Genomic DNA, 14752 nt, shown 5'->3' on the forward strand with positions numbered 1-14752 from the left:
GACCTCAAGGTTGATCAAGATCTCGACTCCGTGGGGACAGAATGACCTCATGGGCAACACCTGCACATATCCCGGAGTAATATCACCGCCATCACATTAAAGATACCAAATGGACGTCTGGTGACCGCTGTTTAGCGGCGCTGTATAAAGCCTGTCGTTCGTGGGGACAAAACCTTGGCATGCGGCATGCCCGACAAGTGAAAGGGTTTGAAGACCTGGGATTCCATATTCCCCCGAACCCTAGACGTTCAAACAGTCATTCCGCAGGCTGCAACCTGGTCATTCCTGAAACTGGAGTAGCGAGCGTGCATCCCTCTCATCATCGATCAGAGTACCGCAAGTTTGCACTTATCGTCCTTCTAGACAATTCAGATGGCTCCGAAGGCAGCACCCACCCATCCTCCGTACGCAGTCTTGATCAAGGAGGCCATCGCCAGCTTGAAAGTGAGGATGTGCCCCTGTTTTGTCTGTACATGCCCCCCTTGTGCAATGAAACTACGCAGGACCATGACAAGATTTTTTGCTGGCATGCTTATGACGTCCCGGGATGCCCTGGTACCGCCCAGACCTGCTCAATCTCAAAAAATAACATCGTTGTGCCCCAGATGAGGACTGTTGGTGTGCTGCCTGTAGGAGCGCAATGGTTCATCCCTAGCTGCGATCAGCAAATTCGTTGGTGAGAAGCACCCAGGCCTGCCTGGGCCGTGGAAGAAGGTCCTCAGCAACAACATCAAGAAGTTGAGCACCAGTGGAAAGCTTGTAAAGGTGAGCACACCCGTTGTTACCTGCCTGCAAGCTCAAGTGGGCGCCACGCAAGAACTCACGCTGCCTTACAGTGACGAGGACATATCGTCTGAAACGTTCTGAGGACGGAAGAAGGGACAGCTGCAAGACAATCCGTTATAATCCAGGCTCCCAGTTGTTGCCCTGGAGGAACGTTTGAGGGAGCAGGACTGGGGCGCAGCAGCAGCGTGCTTCGCGTGGCCTCTGCCACTTAATGCACCTCTGAACGTTTCTGTAAGGCTCAGAGGAGACAAGGAGAGCGTTTCACGGCGCTTTGTGCGTGCCAGTCTTTGGTCTGAGGTGGCTCACGGAGCCGGAGAAAGTGGAGGGACTGGAGTGGCTTTTCCGCTCTATTGTCCGTGGTATCGCCGCGCTGTCCAGCTCAAATGAAAGCCGAGGAGTATAGAAGCGTCTCAGAAGCGACAGCGCAAGAGAAACGGAAGGAAAAAAGCCGCAGTGCGGCCCAGCTCGTGTCCGTTGACGGGTCCATGGAGAACCCAAGCGTGACCCCCTGCTGGCCCTGCCTGTGCAGGTGAAGGCCAGCTACAAGCTCAGCGACGACTTCAAGAAGGGCCCACCGAAGAAAAAGGCGGCACCCAAGGTACAAATTTGAGCGCTGAAAGCCTTCTCCTGAGTTCAGGATGGGACTTCTTCGAGAGCAGCCTTGTCACCGTTAAACCCTCACCCAAGGAGTATAATTGCCCTGAAACCGTGCATGCACGCGGTTGTACAATGGAATGCGGAGAGAATTGGCTTGTTTTCTGCTATGGGGAGCCTGGACGTTGCATTTATTCTGATCGTGGAGCAACTGACCCTTCACAATGGAAGTGACGCTTTGCCTGACCGCCTCTCCTCGTGTGCTTGCAGAAGCCCGCCGCTGACAAGAAGAAGCCGGCTACAAAGGTGACTTGAATCTGTTGTTTCTCCCCTGTTTGTGTTGACAATGTGAGGTTTAATCCTTTGCCTTGGTGGGAAGTGGAAAAGTGTTGGAGAAGCTACTTTCAGACCCATCAGCAGTCCTCTTGTCTCAATCGTAGAGAGATGCCCGGTTTTGTTGCTGAAACAGAGCTGGGATTTGACCATAACAACGTGTGTTGCCCTGTATTCAGAAGCCGAAGACACCCAAGGCAGAGAAGCCAGCGACGGAGAAGAAGCCCAAGGTGGGGCAAACTTTTGCATCCCTGTTCCACTGTGGGCAAACAAATACAGCATACCTGCAGTGTTGCATGCACTTGCGAGGTACCGCAAAGAGATTCCGGCTGTGCAAAAAGTTTGAGCACCGCTGTATCAGCAACGGTGTGATAAGGACACATACAGCTTTCATGCTTTGCTGACTTGTGCTTAATGTGATGTGACAGGCTAAGAAGCCCAAGGTTCCCAAGCCTGCTGCTGCAGAGGGTGCTGCCCCAGCCGCTGAGAAGCCCAAGGTGCAATCTTTTACCCCGCTTGCCCAGCGAAACATGTAGGGCACACCTTTGGGCTACCACTGAAATTCGTGCATGATACGTTATCTGGCTGGCCTCCTTTTGCTGAGTTATTCAAATGTGTTGATGGTCCTCGAGCATATTGTGATATCCTGTCTGCATTTGTCATCTGCAGGCCAAGAAGCCCAAGGCAACCAAGCCGAAGACCACAAAGCCCAAGGTGCGCTTAAGGCAATCTGCTGAAGCAGCCAGCATTCAAAGCAGCTCATGTCCTTTCTGTCCACATGCCGAGCAAGCCGTGAGCATGCATGCACTTCAGATTCCAGGAATGCATGCCCTGCTTTGAGCACCACTCAGTTCAGACTCCAAAGCTTTTGTCAATTTTCTGATCGTGATAATTTGTACAGACTACAAAGCCCAAGACTCCCAAGAAGCCCGCGGCAAAGAAGGCTGCTGCCCCCAAGAAGGCCGCTGCCCCCAAGGCCAAGAAGCCTGCAGCAAAGAAGGTGATCTGACTATCTTATCTTTGCAATACCTGTTTACCTTTGCTCTCCTGCAGCTCAACCATGTACACATTGTCGTGCTGACTCACTTGCCTGATCTGATGTGTTGACTGTGTGGCTCATGAGCTTTCTGCAGCCATGCATGCAGCAAATATGCAGCCCTGCATGCACAGGCAAACTGTCGAACTACTTACTGTGATATGCAGACCCCCAAGAAGGCTGCTGCCAAGCCCAAGGCACCAAAGAAGGAGAAGGCTGCTGCTCCCAAGAAGGAGTAGAGGGGCTGCCAACAATGCTGACCGTCATGTGACCTGTCAAACGCTGATGCGTGTCAGCGCTTCTGTTGTCACAGTGTGTCCTATGACATTGACAGAGCCTTACGGTTGCACACACCTTTTGGGGTTTTGTTGCCAAACGCATGGCGTTCTATTGCTGCTTCTACATATCACACCAATACAAAGTAAAACAACTTGTCTCCCTGATTCCAGACAGCTGACGTGATCTGTTGATGCGTGTTTGCGCACAGCACTGGAGGACTTGCAACCAGATGTGTAGAACGATCTGTTTACATTGTCACACAGCAGCATTGACTGATGCTTTGAGTGTCTGTGCCTTATGACTCGGAGAAGCATTGTGCCAGAGTCCAACTTGGTCTTGACTTCTGCCATGTTCAGGGATTGCTTAGTGACAAGGCACTGTACTTTGATGGGTTGCACATACACAGCTGTGCTTAAGCTTCGCGGTCTCTCTGCGCTCATAATTCACAATATGTAACAGGCCTAGGCTTGGAAGACATTATGATGAATGTACATGTCCGTCATGGCAATCCCTTAATTCTCCGCGGAGGCCACACAAGCGCTTGTGCTAGCAATCATGAGCTATGATCTATTCAATTTACATGCCTTCATTTGCATTGTAAGCGCAGAGCAGATTTCTGCAAAACTGAACAGCACTAGCCTAAACAGCCCTGATCCCCATACCAGACCAACTCTTGCCACAGAAAAGCATCTTTAAATGCTGGATGCTCAGTCAGTGCGGGAACTTCTAGATCTAAGCTTGCGAGTAAGTACATCTACGGCCTCGCACCATGTACACATGTGGGGGAGCTACAAGGACTGGGGCAAGTCGTGTCCACAATCAGACCGTCAAAGCCACTGTCCATCGATGATATCAACACATACCCGCTGCAGGAACGTTTCAGTGCACAACTCTCTCAAGCTGTACAGACATGTCTGCCTCGTCCACAGCTGCAGATCCATCTAGGAGGTTGCTGGGGATGAGCTGGTCAGCAGGTAGGTGTTCTTCAGGTCCCGGGACACCTCGACCTGTTCCAGGCACAAACCTTGTCAAGAGGGCCCATGATCATTCTCAACTTGCCTTTCTGAAAGCAACACAGAGATGGGACAGACTCAGCGACTAATACACAATTGTCCGCCGAGGCAAGGCACAGTTCCATCTACAAGAATGCATGCAGTCACAGGCGCATCTACAAGAGGTCACGCCACAAGACTTTGGCATCACATGCAAGGAGTGAGATGATGATAAATCCCTTGATTGGCCCTCGCTCTGTGTTCATGTCTGCGTTGTCTCTTGGGTTCAGTGCAGGTAGAGGGCATGCAGGATCACCTTCATGATCTGGTCGGAGAGGTCTCCCTGAGACAGCTTGATGGCCAGGTCAAACACGCGGCCATTGGCAACCTTCGTCTTGGCCTGAAGGACCTGCTCACACCAGACATGCTAGAGTCCAGAACGATTACATGCATTACCTTACGACTTGCTCTGCTTACCAGATTGAAGGAACCTCATCACCCTAAGTGCGCGTGCTGATGACAGCAAGATCCAGAAAACAAATGTAAGGTCCAAGCTTCTTTCAAGCTATTGAGAAAGACAAGTTCCACTAAGCACTCAGCAAGGCATGTCTGTGTGCATCCCTGCTTTGAAAGGCCTGTACTAAATATCCAACCTTAATGTCAATTGGTAGCTTGGCATCCACAGGAATACATGGGATCAGAGAGGGGGGAGAGATTTGTCACCTCCTTGACCTTGAAGGGGTAGAGGGAGTTGGAGCGCTGGGAGAGCTGCTCAGCAGCAAAGTTGGCCGCGTCAAGGACCTCTTCGTCATCTGTGCTGACTTCCTTGTAGCCGCCCAGCAGCCCGCCGTTCTTCCTCTCTGATGTGGCCTCAGTCTGCTGCTCGATCTGCACGCAATGGCCCCATGCCTCACACGCCTGTACTCTTGTAGTACTCATTGAGAGAAGGCATAATGCAATACAAGAAGGCATTGCGAGCGCCAAAGCAGGAGCAACAGCTGCCTCGTGGAGTGAACAGAGTGCATCGGTCAGAACATCTCCCAGCACATGAGCATGATCATTCTAGGAGAAATCTCCATGCCCTTCTGTGTACTTCCCAGGCAGGTGGGAATGGCAGTGTGAGGGAGAAAAAGGCCGTGGTGTGAACCTGATCAGGCGTGGGTTTCCTGGTTGAGGTGAGCTGCTTCTCCTGGTTGCCCAGGGGTGCTGCAAGACAGAGCACAAAATTCCTCAGACAAGCCCATACAGGACCACGTCACGGTGAGTGTGAAATGCTGACAGAAGCAAGGCTTTGCTCACCATAGACTGTTGCCTCAACGCACTCCATCTTGTTGTCGGAATTTGCAATGTCCAACAGGAGTTTGTAGTTTGTGCCTGCCACCACCTGATGAAGCCAGGGACCTCGTTCAGAACAGTATGAAAGCCCAAGGTGAGCATAGTCAATCAGAGGAATGAATAGATGAATGCATATAAGCCATATAAAGCGTGTCATTGGATTGATCATATATATACCTGGGTGTGGGCACTCACGACCTTGATGAGGTCCAGCTTCTCATTTCTCTGCTCCCCCAACTGCAACAACCAGTTTCGGTCAAGTCATGAGCTTGGACCGGTAGCATAATTCTTCATCACAAAGCTATGAAGATGCTACTTGTCTTTATTATATCAAATTAAAGTTCTCAGAGTGGCACTGCTTGCATAGAACGATGTTGTGTTGGTAAGCTTGCCTTGTCCACAGCAAACTTTGCAGCTTCTTGAACCCGTGCATCATTGCTGTGGTCATCGTGCTTTTTGTAGCCACCTGCACAGATCATGCACGATAAGCATAAAGGTGCAGGGTCCCTCAACCTGGTCGCATCCTTGAGAACATGGACACAGGACGCATTTTGGCCAGCACAGCTCAGTGACAGAGCATTACAGGACATAGAGTTCAAGAATCAATTGCTATATCATTGGACGGTCACAGTGCCCCTCTGACCCAACACAAGAGCGCCCAAGCTCACCAAGTAGCTGTCCTGAACCTCCCATCGCTGTTGTGAAAATCAAGCCGAGCACCACAACGAGAGATATCCTCATTCGTCAATCGAGCTCCTCATGTGCATAGCTCCTCCTTGAAAGAGTCCAAATTGACAGTTTGCACTTGATACGAGCAATTTGGCTTGTGTGTCCAGCTGGGTGAATCACTATACGGATCCCGTATTGCATGCAGCCAAGATTGGCTCCATGCATATTCTTCCGTACAACCGTGTTCACACATCAGCCTCAGAGATCGCTGGTGAAAGTTCCTCTACCCCTCCACAAGTTAATGCTAGCACAAGAGACGCATTTTTCCCGGTGAGTAAGTGATAACCATCGACCACAGCATGGCGCAGATGGCGTGCAAGCCTCTTACAAGCTCTTCTGTCTTGGAAAACAACAGGTGGGGCCTGTGTCACACCTCATCATACTCGTGAAGAACTGTTGGTTATGGCAAGTGAATAGCTTTTTTGCTCCGATGGGCACATAATCGATACAGGTATCTGAATAGCTACGTATAGTAAAGATGATCTGTTGCCAGCAAAGATGGCAAACCTGAAGGACATTCCTATGATCCGCAGATGTTCACCTGCTTTCAGCAGCAAAGCTCCGCAACTTGCATCATGCAGAAACACGCCAGCAAGGCAACGAAGGCTGACAGTAAGGGCAGAAGGGGAGTTCAGGGTACCTACACCCCCAAAGGTGAGTGACCATGCTGGCCGAAAAGTCCTGATCATCTGCTTGATTTAATCTTTCAAGAACTTGATGGACATAGAGAGCAGGAGCTAAAATGCATCGTATCCATGCAGAGGGTCACACAGCCACCAGTGCAGCCTGAAGTCCCACCTGCAAAGTTTGGATTTGTAGAATCAGCGGAGCGGTTGAACAGTCGAGCAGCCATGGTGCGCAATTGTCTCCACAAATGCTATGATACCCAGGCAGAAATTGTAGTGATGTCATGCATTGTGCTTCGTACAGATTGGCTGTAAGTCACAACGCATGACTTCCGCTGTCTGTGCAAATGTGCAGTTGGGCTTCTTTGGTATTTTGTTGGTGGAGGCTTTGGCAGGCAAGGGCATCTTTGAGATGGCTGGCTTCACAGTGGGCAATGGACTGGGCTTCGAGTTCTGAGAACAGCATATAGCACCTTTTTGTAGTGGCGGGAATGAATGTTTGCAATGAGAGAGTGGGAGAAGATATGTGAAGAGCTTCTAGCAACTTTGTTGGCAACATTATTGCATGGGCCTGAAAGATATAAGAGGAGTATCTGCCTGCCTGCAGCTTGGTTTTTTCCTTGATTGTTATTGGTCCTCACTATGATTAGGTTGAGCGAGCGCGCCTTCTGTGCAGCAGATGCTGCGGTGTGATGGAGTTTGATATTAAGGCAGTGTATCTGACAAGCTTGCACAGGCTCGAGCATGCCGCCTCAATTCATTGGATAAGCAGATAGGGGCTCTCAAGATTGAATAGCAAGCTCAAATGTGGCAGCAAACGATGGCTTTGGTGCCGCAGACTCCTGAATGTTGCTCTTGTAAATCAGGTCACAAATTTGGTGTCCACCTCAGGTCCTTTTTTTTATCAGTCATGCATGGGTTGAGCCCCCTGCTTCATTTATGAGTGTGTCATGGACAGCAGATGTGACGCTTTTGCAGCTCAACTGATATGCAGATAGCGTATCTATCCAGCTCATACTATGTAGCTAGTAGCATGCTAGGGCAGGCTGCAGTATTACGCACTGCGGCAATAAGCCCAGCATGTTGAGTTAGTGCAATGCCTTGAGATCTTGCAGAGAATGCCACAGAGCTTGCGGTGCTGAGCACTTGTGCATTGCAAGGCAGTGCTTCTGATGTCAACAGCTGCCAGCAGTTCTGGCAACCATTCAATATTAGAGTCTAAGTTAGACTCTAACTTAGAGCTCGGAGCTCTGACGCCCGCTGGTACCACCGGTGGACCGTCCGGCTGCGGCAGCCACGGTCAGCCATGCAAGCTAGTGCACTGAGTATTTTCATAGGATGAAGCAGCTTGCAGATTCTTGGAAGGGGGGAGACACCAACACCAACGACAATTCTCCCTTCCATTCCTTTCAACCTCTCATGACTCACGAAAATTACATTATTATGATAGTAATCTACCTTGGACGATCGAACCCCAGTTGAGAATCACAGCTCTGGCGTCAACTGAGTTGCAACAATTCATTCCTTTCACGCTTCCGAACTTTAGAAAATTATCCTTATCATCTAGCCATGGCCACGCAAAGGATGACGCTTTTTGCGGCAATGCTCGTTGTTCTTGCTGTCACAGCATCTGCGTCTCGGGGCACGGGTAAGCAATTCATCCTAGCACTGCAACTTTTTCAGAGCAACTATTGGTTATAATTTGTTGAAAGAAGCTCCCTCATCCACTTTCCAGCTGCTGTCTCGCTAAGAGTACATCGTTTGTTGTCGTGAACATGACAATAGCTTTTTCGGATGTCCGAAGCCACGATCTTGAACGACGATAATGACCCTCAATCTTTTCTTTGGTAGATACATGCTTCCCAAACCTCGTTGCACGCCTGTATGGGGCTAATTTGCACCGATCCCTCGACAGAATACCTTGAACACCAGGTTGCAATTATGCGCTGAAATCGAGGTGGGCCTGGCACAGGGGTGGCAATGGGCAGGGAGCTGAAGCAGGTCACACCACTGCCAACTGTGGCCGCACTACCAACGCTTCCTGCTGCGGGAGGACTGCCACCAGCAGCCACAATTCCCACACTCCCTGCCGGCACCAGCACTGACCCATTCATGTCGGCACTTTCTAGGATGGTGTCATTCCTGCAGGGCGACGCTGCAAGCCTGCAGGTGCTTTTTGTCTACTCTCCATTAGACACCTGTAGATAATCTGAGGGAGCTGAGAAACATCAATGTTAACTTTGCACTGCAGCATTGGCGGTCTTGAAGAGGAACATGAGGCCACTGCTAAACTGGTCCCTTACCGGCGTTCTCCTGTTTTTGCAGAGCGCCATCAATGGAGCAGCTGAGGGAGTGAACAACACTGTCTCCTCCATTCCTCTGGTGCAGACATTCGAGGTACGCTGTTTTGCCACATCTCATCTGTCAGCTTAGCTGCATGGGTTGTCCGCCAATGGGCAGTGTCTCAACTGTACAGCAGAGGAACATAGAAACCCCTGCAGCTGTCTGGTAGCTTTTGTATTCTGAGCTGCTTGCTTTTGTCTCGTCGAGCCCTTCCTTTACGAGCAGCAGGCGTAGAAGATTGCAATGCGTGCCAGGCAACCCGCAACTTGCATCGAATGCATCAGCATGAATGTGGCCTCATTGCAGTGTGTGCTGGTTGGCTCAGACCCAAAAGCTATTGAGAGTCTGACCTCTTTGCACTATGTGCCCACGAATGGTTGTGTCTTGCTTGGTTCTGGCGAGTCCATCAAAGGGCAGGACACCTACAGCCCGTACCTGCAGCTTGTCTGCAGGCGCGCCTTGCATCTGGCAGGAGCAGCGTGGAACAGTGCTTATAACAATCACGCATGTGGTGTTGCTGAATGCGTTGTGTGCTGGGTGCGCAGACCCAGCTGGCCACTGCGCTGCAGGAGCTGCAGACAGTCATCTCCGGCATCGTGTCCCAGGGCGCCGCTCTGGGTGGCACTGCACAGACCAACCTGGACTCCTTCCTGACTGACCTCACCAGCCGCGACCCCATCACTGCCATCCTGCAAAATGCCATGGGCGCCCTCCCCCCAACCACTGCTGGCCGCTAAATTGCTCTCTTAATAAATACGCCACAGTAGATTCTCGGAGATGACCATGGTGCCTCGACTTGTAAATCCAGATCAGGCAGCCGAGGATCTGTCACCATGCCAGTCTGGTTGCCAAATTCTGGAAGGCCATGCATGTTATAATGATCAAATCTAGTAAGAGCAAGGTTTTTAAGGATTTGGTTTCTAAGGATCGTGAGACGACACGTAGATTCAATCAATTTAGTCATCGTAATGGCCCACAGAGCCTGTAATATTGTGATCTCAGAAATGGTCATGAGCTATGACTATCAGGAACAGTACAGCTTTCAAATTTTGCTGGACCTGGGTTGCATTATGCTGGGGCCTTTTGTCTCAGTCCATTGTCTTATCAAGCTTGTGTCTTAGATTGGCGTGGCCTTGAAAAACAGGCCTGCTCGGATATGTAACATAAGTTGACTCACAAAGGACTAATCATGACCCCAACTAGCTTGAGCCCAGAGCATCGATTCCTGACCGCTTCAGTACTGGACAGCATCTTGTCTGATCAACAAACGTGCCTTTGCTGCACTCATAGGAATCTCATAAAGGACCAACAATGTATGAACTTCATGCCGATCACAGCATCCTCGTAAGGGCTGTTGTGATAGTAATTCTCGTCTCTAATATCACACCACTTGCCAGTGTCAGACAACGTGTACACTTTGCAGTGCTACAGCAATGAGCCCTTAGAGCCTCTCACGCAAGGGTAAAGTACTGGCACGCCAAGACAGCCACAGGTGGAGGGAGTCTTTTCGGCACTGAGCTGTGCACAGCCATGCATTTGAGCTCAGGCGTCATATCAGACCTCCACAGCCACCAGCTGCATGCGTGCCATTGATACAGTCCACACCAATTTACAGCTCTCGAACTTCCCCAGAATGCAACATCGCTGCCACAGATCAATATGCATGAGGCCGGAATGCTGCACTCTATGACTCTGACACCCCAGCGGCCGCAATGGCATCTAGGATCTCTGCGCTGTCTGGGAACCTCTTTGTCTGCCTGGCAGAAAAGAGGGAATGCCCATCTTGCGCCTTGACCTCGAATGTCAGGTCCCCGTCTGCTGTGTCCCCCTCAATTTCCTGGCCATCCACCATGAGGCTCGGATACCTCTCTTCAATTGCGTCAGCAATTTCAATGAACCGATCCACATCTGCCGGATTGTACTCCACTATGACCTGCCAGTGTCCCACAGCACACATTCAATGCTTGTGGAGATTATGTTTGTGTACCAAATGAGTGCATGGAGAATTGTTGGTACAGGTGCACCAGTGATATTGTGGGCTGCATGACCTAGAATCACACCATGTCAGGTGGAGGACGATCCAGCTTTGCTTCTCATGCAAACTGCCGCTGCAGCATGGTGCGAGGGACACTGGCTGATGGTCCTACAGATCACGAATTCTCACATGTGCAATGCACTAAAATTTTCTCAAGGGAGGATCAAGTTAAAATGCGCAGAAAAGCCTTGGATGCAACGAGAGATCAAACAGAATGAGCCAGACACAACAGCAACTGGTCCTAGGAAAAACAGTGGCATGAGAAGGCTCACCAACATTTGGCCCTTGAATCGACGAGAATAATGATCTTGGAATGCTTCTAGTACTGGTACATGCCCCTGCTGATGCCGATTCAGCACAAACAGCAAACCTCTGACTCACTTGACATGCCGCGAGCACAGCTCTCCTAGCGAGAGATCTGCACGCCATTGCTCGCCAAATTAATAATGGGATCGTCTTAAAACAAATATATGATCGCGGAAATAAATTGATGCCAAGATAAGATTGAAGGTGTAGTACAATTGTGTCCACAAGACTTTTTCCTGTCCACACAGCAGTCACAGGTCAAAATCGATTACCTATTTCTGAATAGACTCAAAATCTTTATCTTGATTGTGCATAAAATATAATTTACAGGATTATTTTTCAAGTAGAGAAGACAAAAATGGTACAACATAGAGTGGTTTGGGAAGGATCATCGCCAAACAGCAGTGATGGTCTTGGTTTCGAGGGTCTTCCTGACATCTGCCAAATGGATGAAAACTTGCAAGAAACTCTAGATTACCGAGACTGCCCACGATGCAGGTAAGCAGGGCTTGTTGTTCTGCACGCCAAAGCATTTTTGTCCTGCCCTCCCATGAGAGTGCCAGCCTGTAGCAAACAATCGGAGCTCACATGAGATGTATCCCTGGCGTCCAGGCGGCCACGGACGGTCTGTCTCTGCAGCGTATTGCCAGAAGTGCCTGTGGAGTTGCATGGCAAGCTGGTGGTACTGCAGCATCCCTTGGAGCTCAGGTAATCCCTGAAGCAAGTTAATCAAAATCTTCTCATGACTGGGTACCTAACCTATTGCCTACCTTATTGAAGAACTCTGGATGCAACGCAGGAAGCGCATGGCAACAGTTCCTCTCTTAGAACTCTGCTTGCAGGAGTGCACCTTGCTTCGAGGCCGCAAGTTTTCGGTGCGCAGCTCACTGTCAGCATGGAGGTGTAAATGCAACACTATATCAAGCACCATGATGGGAAAGATTGCATTCATAATTTCACCCCACAGATGCCAGGTGCCTGAGCGCCGGTTCCATCTGAAGCTATGCCTTTTGTTGATCAGGATCTTATTGAATCTCATGTGATCTGTATAGGTGGAGAGGGATCATGATCTTAAAGCTGCACTGTACACAGCGCAGCAGATGGGAGCCCCGATCTATGTTTTATTTCCGGGCCCAGAAGCCAGAGATCTCGCTGACATGGTGCAGTTGCACAGCCAAGCGCACGCTTCCTCAGAGCACTTGAGGGAGATGACAGCAGTGGCAGAGGACGATACAGAGCGACAAAGCTGTCCGCATGTGCCCTGGAAGTACCTGCTCATAGCCATAGATGGCACATGGAGACAAGGCAAGGAGATGTACAAGGTATTCAGTCTTTGTTTGGGCTCCGTCAGTGTGTGTTGATGGATCTGCTGCCGTAACAGTATTGCACATGTGCTCAACAGCGTGGTGTGCTGGGCGTGCAGATGCTGATGCCCTCATTGGAAGCTTTCAAGCCCATTGCTGTCCACCTACCTCTGAACAGCATCCCGCTGGCTAACTGGGACACTGCACTCAAACGAGAGCCAGCTTTGGGCTGCATGACAACTGCTGAAGCAGTCGCAAGGTCTGGTTGCATCCTCCTGGTTGCCGTATAGATATTTTGGTATAAAAAGTTGATTTGCATGGGGCTATAGAAAATGACGACTCATCCGTCTGGGTGCGGCAGGGCGCTAGGGATATTGGAGTGTAGTGACGATGTGCAGGATACATTAGTGGCCCCTTTGCGTCAGATGACTGCTCTGCAGGTGACTACCCCAGACATCAGCTGTCTAATTGTGAGATCTGCATTCATGGTGGGCAAGAGCAGACATTTGAATCACCTTTTGTGTTCACAGGCTGCATTTGATCCAGCCACGCGCGCTCGTATCGAATGTGGCAATGAGAGTCGGTCCATAAGCAAGCGGAATTTTGGCTTCAAGTTGCCAGAGGCCCTTATAGTCAAGAGTCCTCTATTTCCTTGAAGGATGAAGGGAATCTGCTATGATGTTGCTCCAAGCTGTCAGGATGTTGGGGCGCCTGTAACTTAAGAAAACTCCTCACACTACAGGTGATGCGGTGCGCTGTCAATTTACAAGTTGAATGAAGGTCATGCTTCGTATGATTAATGGCAGTAATTTTGATTATAAACCTATGTTCCAAGAAAATCTCAACTTGTCCTGTAGCTCCATGCTCATGCTGAAACCAATACGCTGCAGGGCATGATCATGAGAGGGATGGGGGCTGCTAGGAGCAGCGCTCCTTCAGTGTATGCACGGGTTGGTCATGCTGCCAGCAGTGTCAGTGTACATGTAGCATGTGTCACTTCCATAGCTGTCCTTTACTATAGGCATGCCTAGTTGGAGAGGCAGGTATACGTATTGCAGTTGCTGTGCTTCCACGCATGAGATATCCTGAAGTCAAGCTTAGAAGTGAGCCAACCGCTAGTCTTTCATTTTGCTGTTGTGAATTCCCAATATCTTGATCATGAGGCACTATCATACCATGATGGCCTCTCGCACTGTTTCGGACAGTTTAATGGATCAACTGGGGCCCCAAACGGTTGTGATGCTGTTGATACGTCCGAACTCTCAGATCTGTCCAGACTATGGAGATCTAAAATGTCTGCAAAAGTGAAAATGTCAATCAGTCGGCCAGGGTTGTGGTGAATGGGAACCGCGCCCGTCAGATACCCTATAATAACGTATAAAAAATGGAATTTGACATCCGCTGTCGGCGTGGCGAAATGGATACCGCGTTTGCCTCCGAAGCAAAAGATTCCGAGTTCGAGTCTCGGCGTCGACTTTATTTTCCAATTTTTCTTCTTATCTTTTCCTGTGAAGTGCCCCAGCTTACATTTTTTTTGCCCAAGGTAGAGATATCGGGCATCCTCTTTATATTTTGGCCTAGCACCATGTCTTGGGTCTGGATTTGCTGAAGGGAAGTCTTGCATGGTTGAATGAATAGATGTTTGACCCCCTCGGTCCCGCCCAGATCTGAATCTTGGCGGACTCTCGGGACAGACCGCTATCTCATACTCCTTCCACTTGTAATCCAGATCACCAGAACAGCTGTCAAAATCATAAAATCTGGTGTAGCAGCAAGTGCAGTTCCAACATAAGATTAGGCATCTCTGCTTCGTGCTCTCTCTGTGTCACAGGCACTAAAAGCCTTGCAAAGGTTGGCCTGAGATCTAAATGTAGAACGCTCCCATAGATGCCTTTGATTAATCCAACGTGGGCTGGATCAATCTGATTTTGCGGTGATAGTTCTTTCTTTGTCTGCAGTATAATATGTGCACACGTTTTGGGTGATGGGCAGCTGAAGGTTCATTAAAAGGGGCACGAGTAGAAGCCTTGACTTGCAGATATTCATGAGTCAAG

At 49.8% G+C, this 14752-nt stretch overlaps 6 protein-coding genes and 1 non-coding gene across 7 annotated transcripts; 5 read left to right on the forward strand and 2 right to left on the reverse strand.

Annotated features, from left to right (window-relative positions):
- The first annotated feature begins 287 nt into the window (after positions 1-287).
- Positions 288-3504, forward strand: COCSUDRAFT_49026 (hypothetical protein). Its single transcript, XM_005643646.1, has 9 exons — positions 288-444; positions 634-765; positions 1316-1384; positions 1651-1686; positions 1893-1943; positions 2142-2210; positions 2383-2427; positions 2615-2713; positions 2917-3504. The coding sequence occupies exons 1-9, from the start codon at positions 373-375 to the stop codon at positions 2986-2988; spliced, it is 645 nt and encodes a 214-aa protein (XP_005643703.1). The 5' UTR covers positions 288-372; the 3' UTR covers positions 2989-3504.
- On the reverse strand, positions 3469-6171 carry COCSUDRAFT_49027 (Cystatin/monellin). Its single transcript, XM_005643647.1, has 8 exons — positions 6024-6171; positions 5748-5821; positions 5533-5592; positions 5320-5404; positions 5168-5226; positions 4744-4908; positions 4337-4429; positions 3469-4035 (listed from the first exon to the last, which is right to left on the reverse strand). The coding sequence occupies exons 1-8, from the start codon at positions 6094-6096 to the stop codon at positions 3970-3972; spliced, it is 675 nt and encodes a 224-aa protein (XP_005643704.1). The 5' UTR covers positions 6097-6171; the 3' UTR covers positions 3469-3969.
- A 123-nt stretch (positions 6172-6294) lies between these two features.
- On the forward strand, positions 6295-7573 carry COCSUDRAFT_54758 (hypothetical protein). The gene is made up of 4 exons (XM_005643648.1): positions 6295-6439; positions 6618-6738; positions 6846-6938; positions 7066-7573. Exons 1-4 carry the CDS (start codon positions 6384-6386, stop codon positions 7165-7167), a joined length of 372 nt encoding a protein of 123 aa, XP_005643705.1. The 5' UTR covers positions 6295-6383; the 3' UTR covers positions 7168-7573.
- A 739-nt stretch (positions 7574-8312) lies between these two features.
- On the forward strand, positions 8313-9790 carry COCSUDRAFT_59644 (hypothetical protein; the record flags this gene model as incomplete). The annotated part of the gene is made up of 4 exons (XM_005643649.1): positions 8313-8358; positions 8683-8879; positions 9036-9107; positions 9599-9790. The coding sequence occupies 4 exons, from the start codon at positions 8313-8315 to the stop codon at positions 9788-9790; spliced, it is 507 nt and encodes a 168-aa protein (XP_005643706.1).
- A 947-nt stretch (positions 9791-10737) lies between these two features.
- COCSUDRAFT_67991 (hypothetical protein) lies at positions 10738-11476 on the reverse strand (the record flags this gene model as incomplete). Its single annotated transcript, XM_005643650.1, has 2 exons — positions 10738-10986; positions 11459-11476. 2 exons carry the CDS (start codon positions 11474-11476, stop codon positions 10738-10740), a joined length of 267 nt encoding a protein of 88 aa, XP_005643707.1.
- A 207-nt stretch (positions 11477-11683) lies between these two features.
- On the forward strand, positions 11684-13924 carry COCSUDRAFT_54759 (DTW-domain-containing protein). The gene is made up of 8 exons (XM_005643651.1): positions 11684-11892; positions 12007-12102; positions 12194-12269; positions 12447-12716; positions 12818-12957; positions 13060-13138; positions 13229-13440; positions 13589-13924. Exons 1-7 carry the CDS (start codon positions 11753-11755, stop codon positions 13352-13354), a joined length of 927 nt encoding a protein of 308 aa, XP_005643708.1. The 5' UTR covers positions 11684-11752; the 3' UTR covers positions 13355-13440; positions 13589-13924.
- A 177-nt stretch (positions 13925-14101) lies between these two features.
- On the forward strand, positions 14102-14174 carry COCSUDRAFT_t69. Its single transcript has one exon. It is a non-coding gene; the product is annotated as a tRNA-Arg (tRNA).
- Positions 14175-14752: the final 578 nt, after the last annotated feature.

This window comes from Coccomyxa subellipsoidea, assembly GCF_000258705.1.
Source record: "Coccomyxa subellipsoidea C-169, whole genome shotgun sequence".
NCBI lineage: Eukaryota > Viridiplantae > Chlorophyta > Trebouxiophyceae > Coccomyxaceae > Coccomyxa > Coccomyxa subellipsoidea.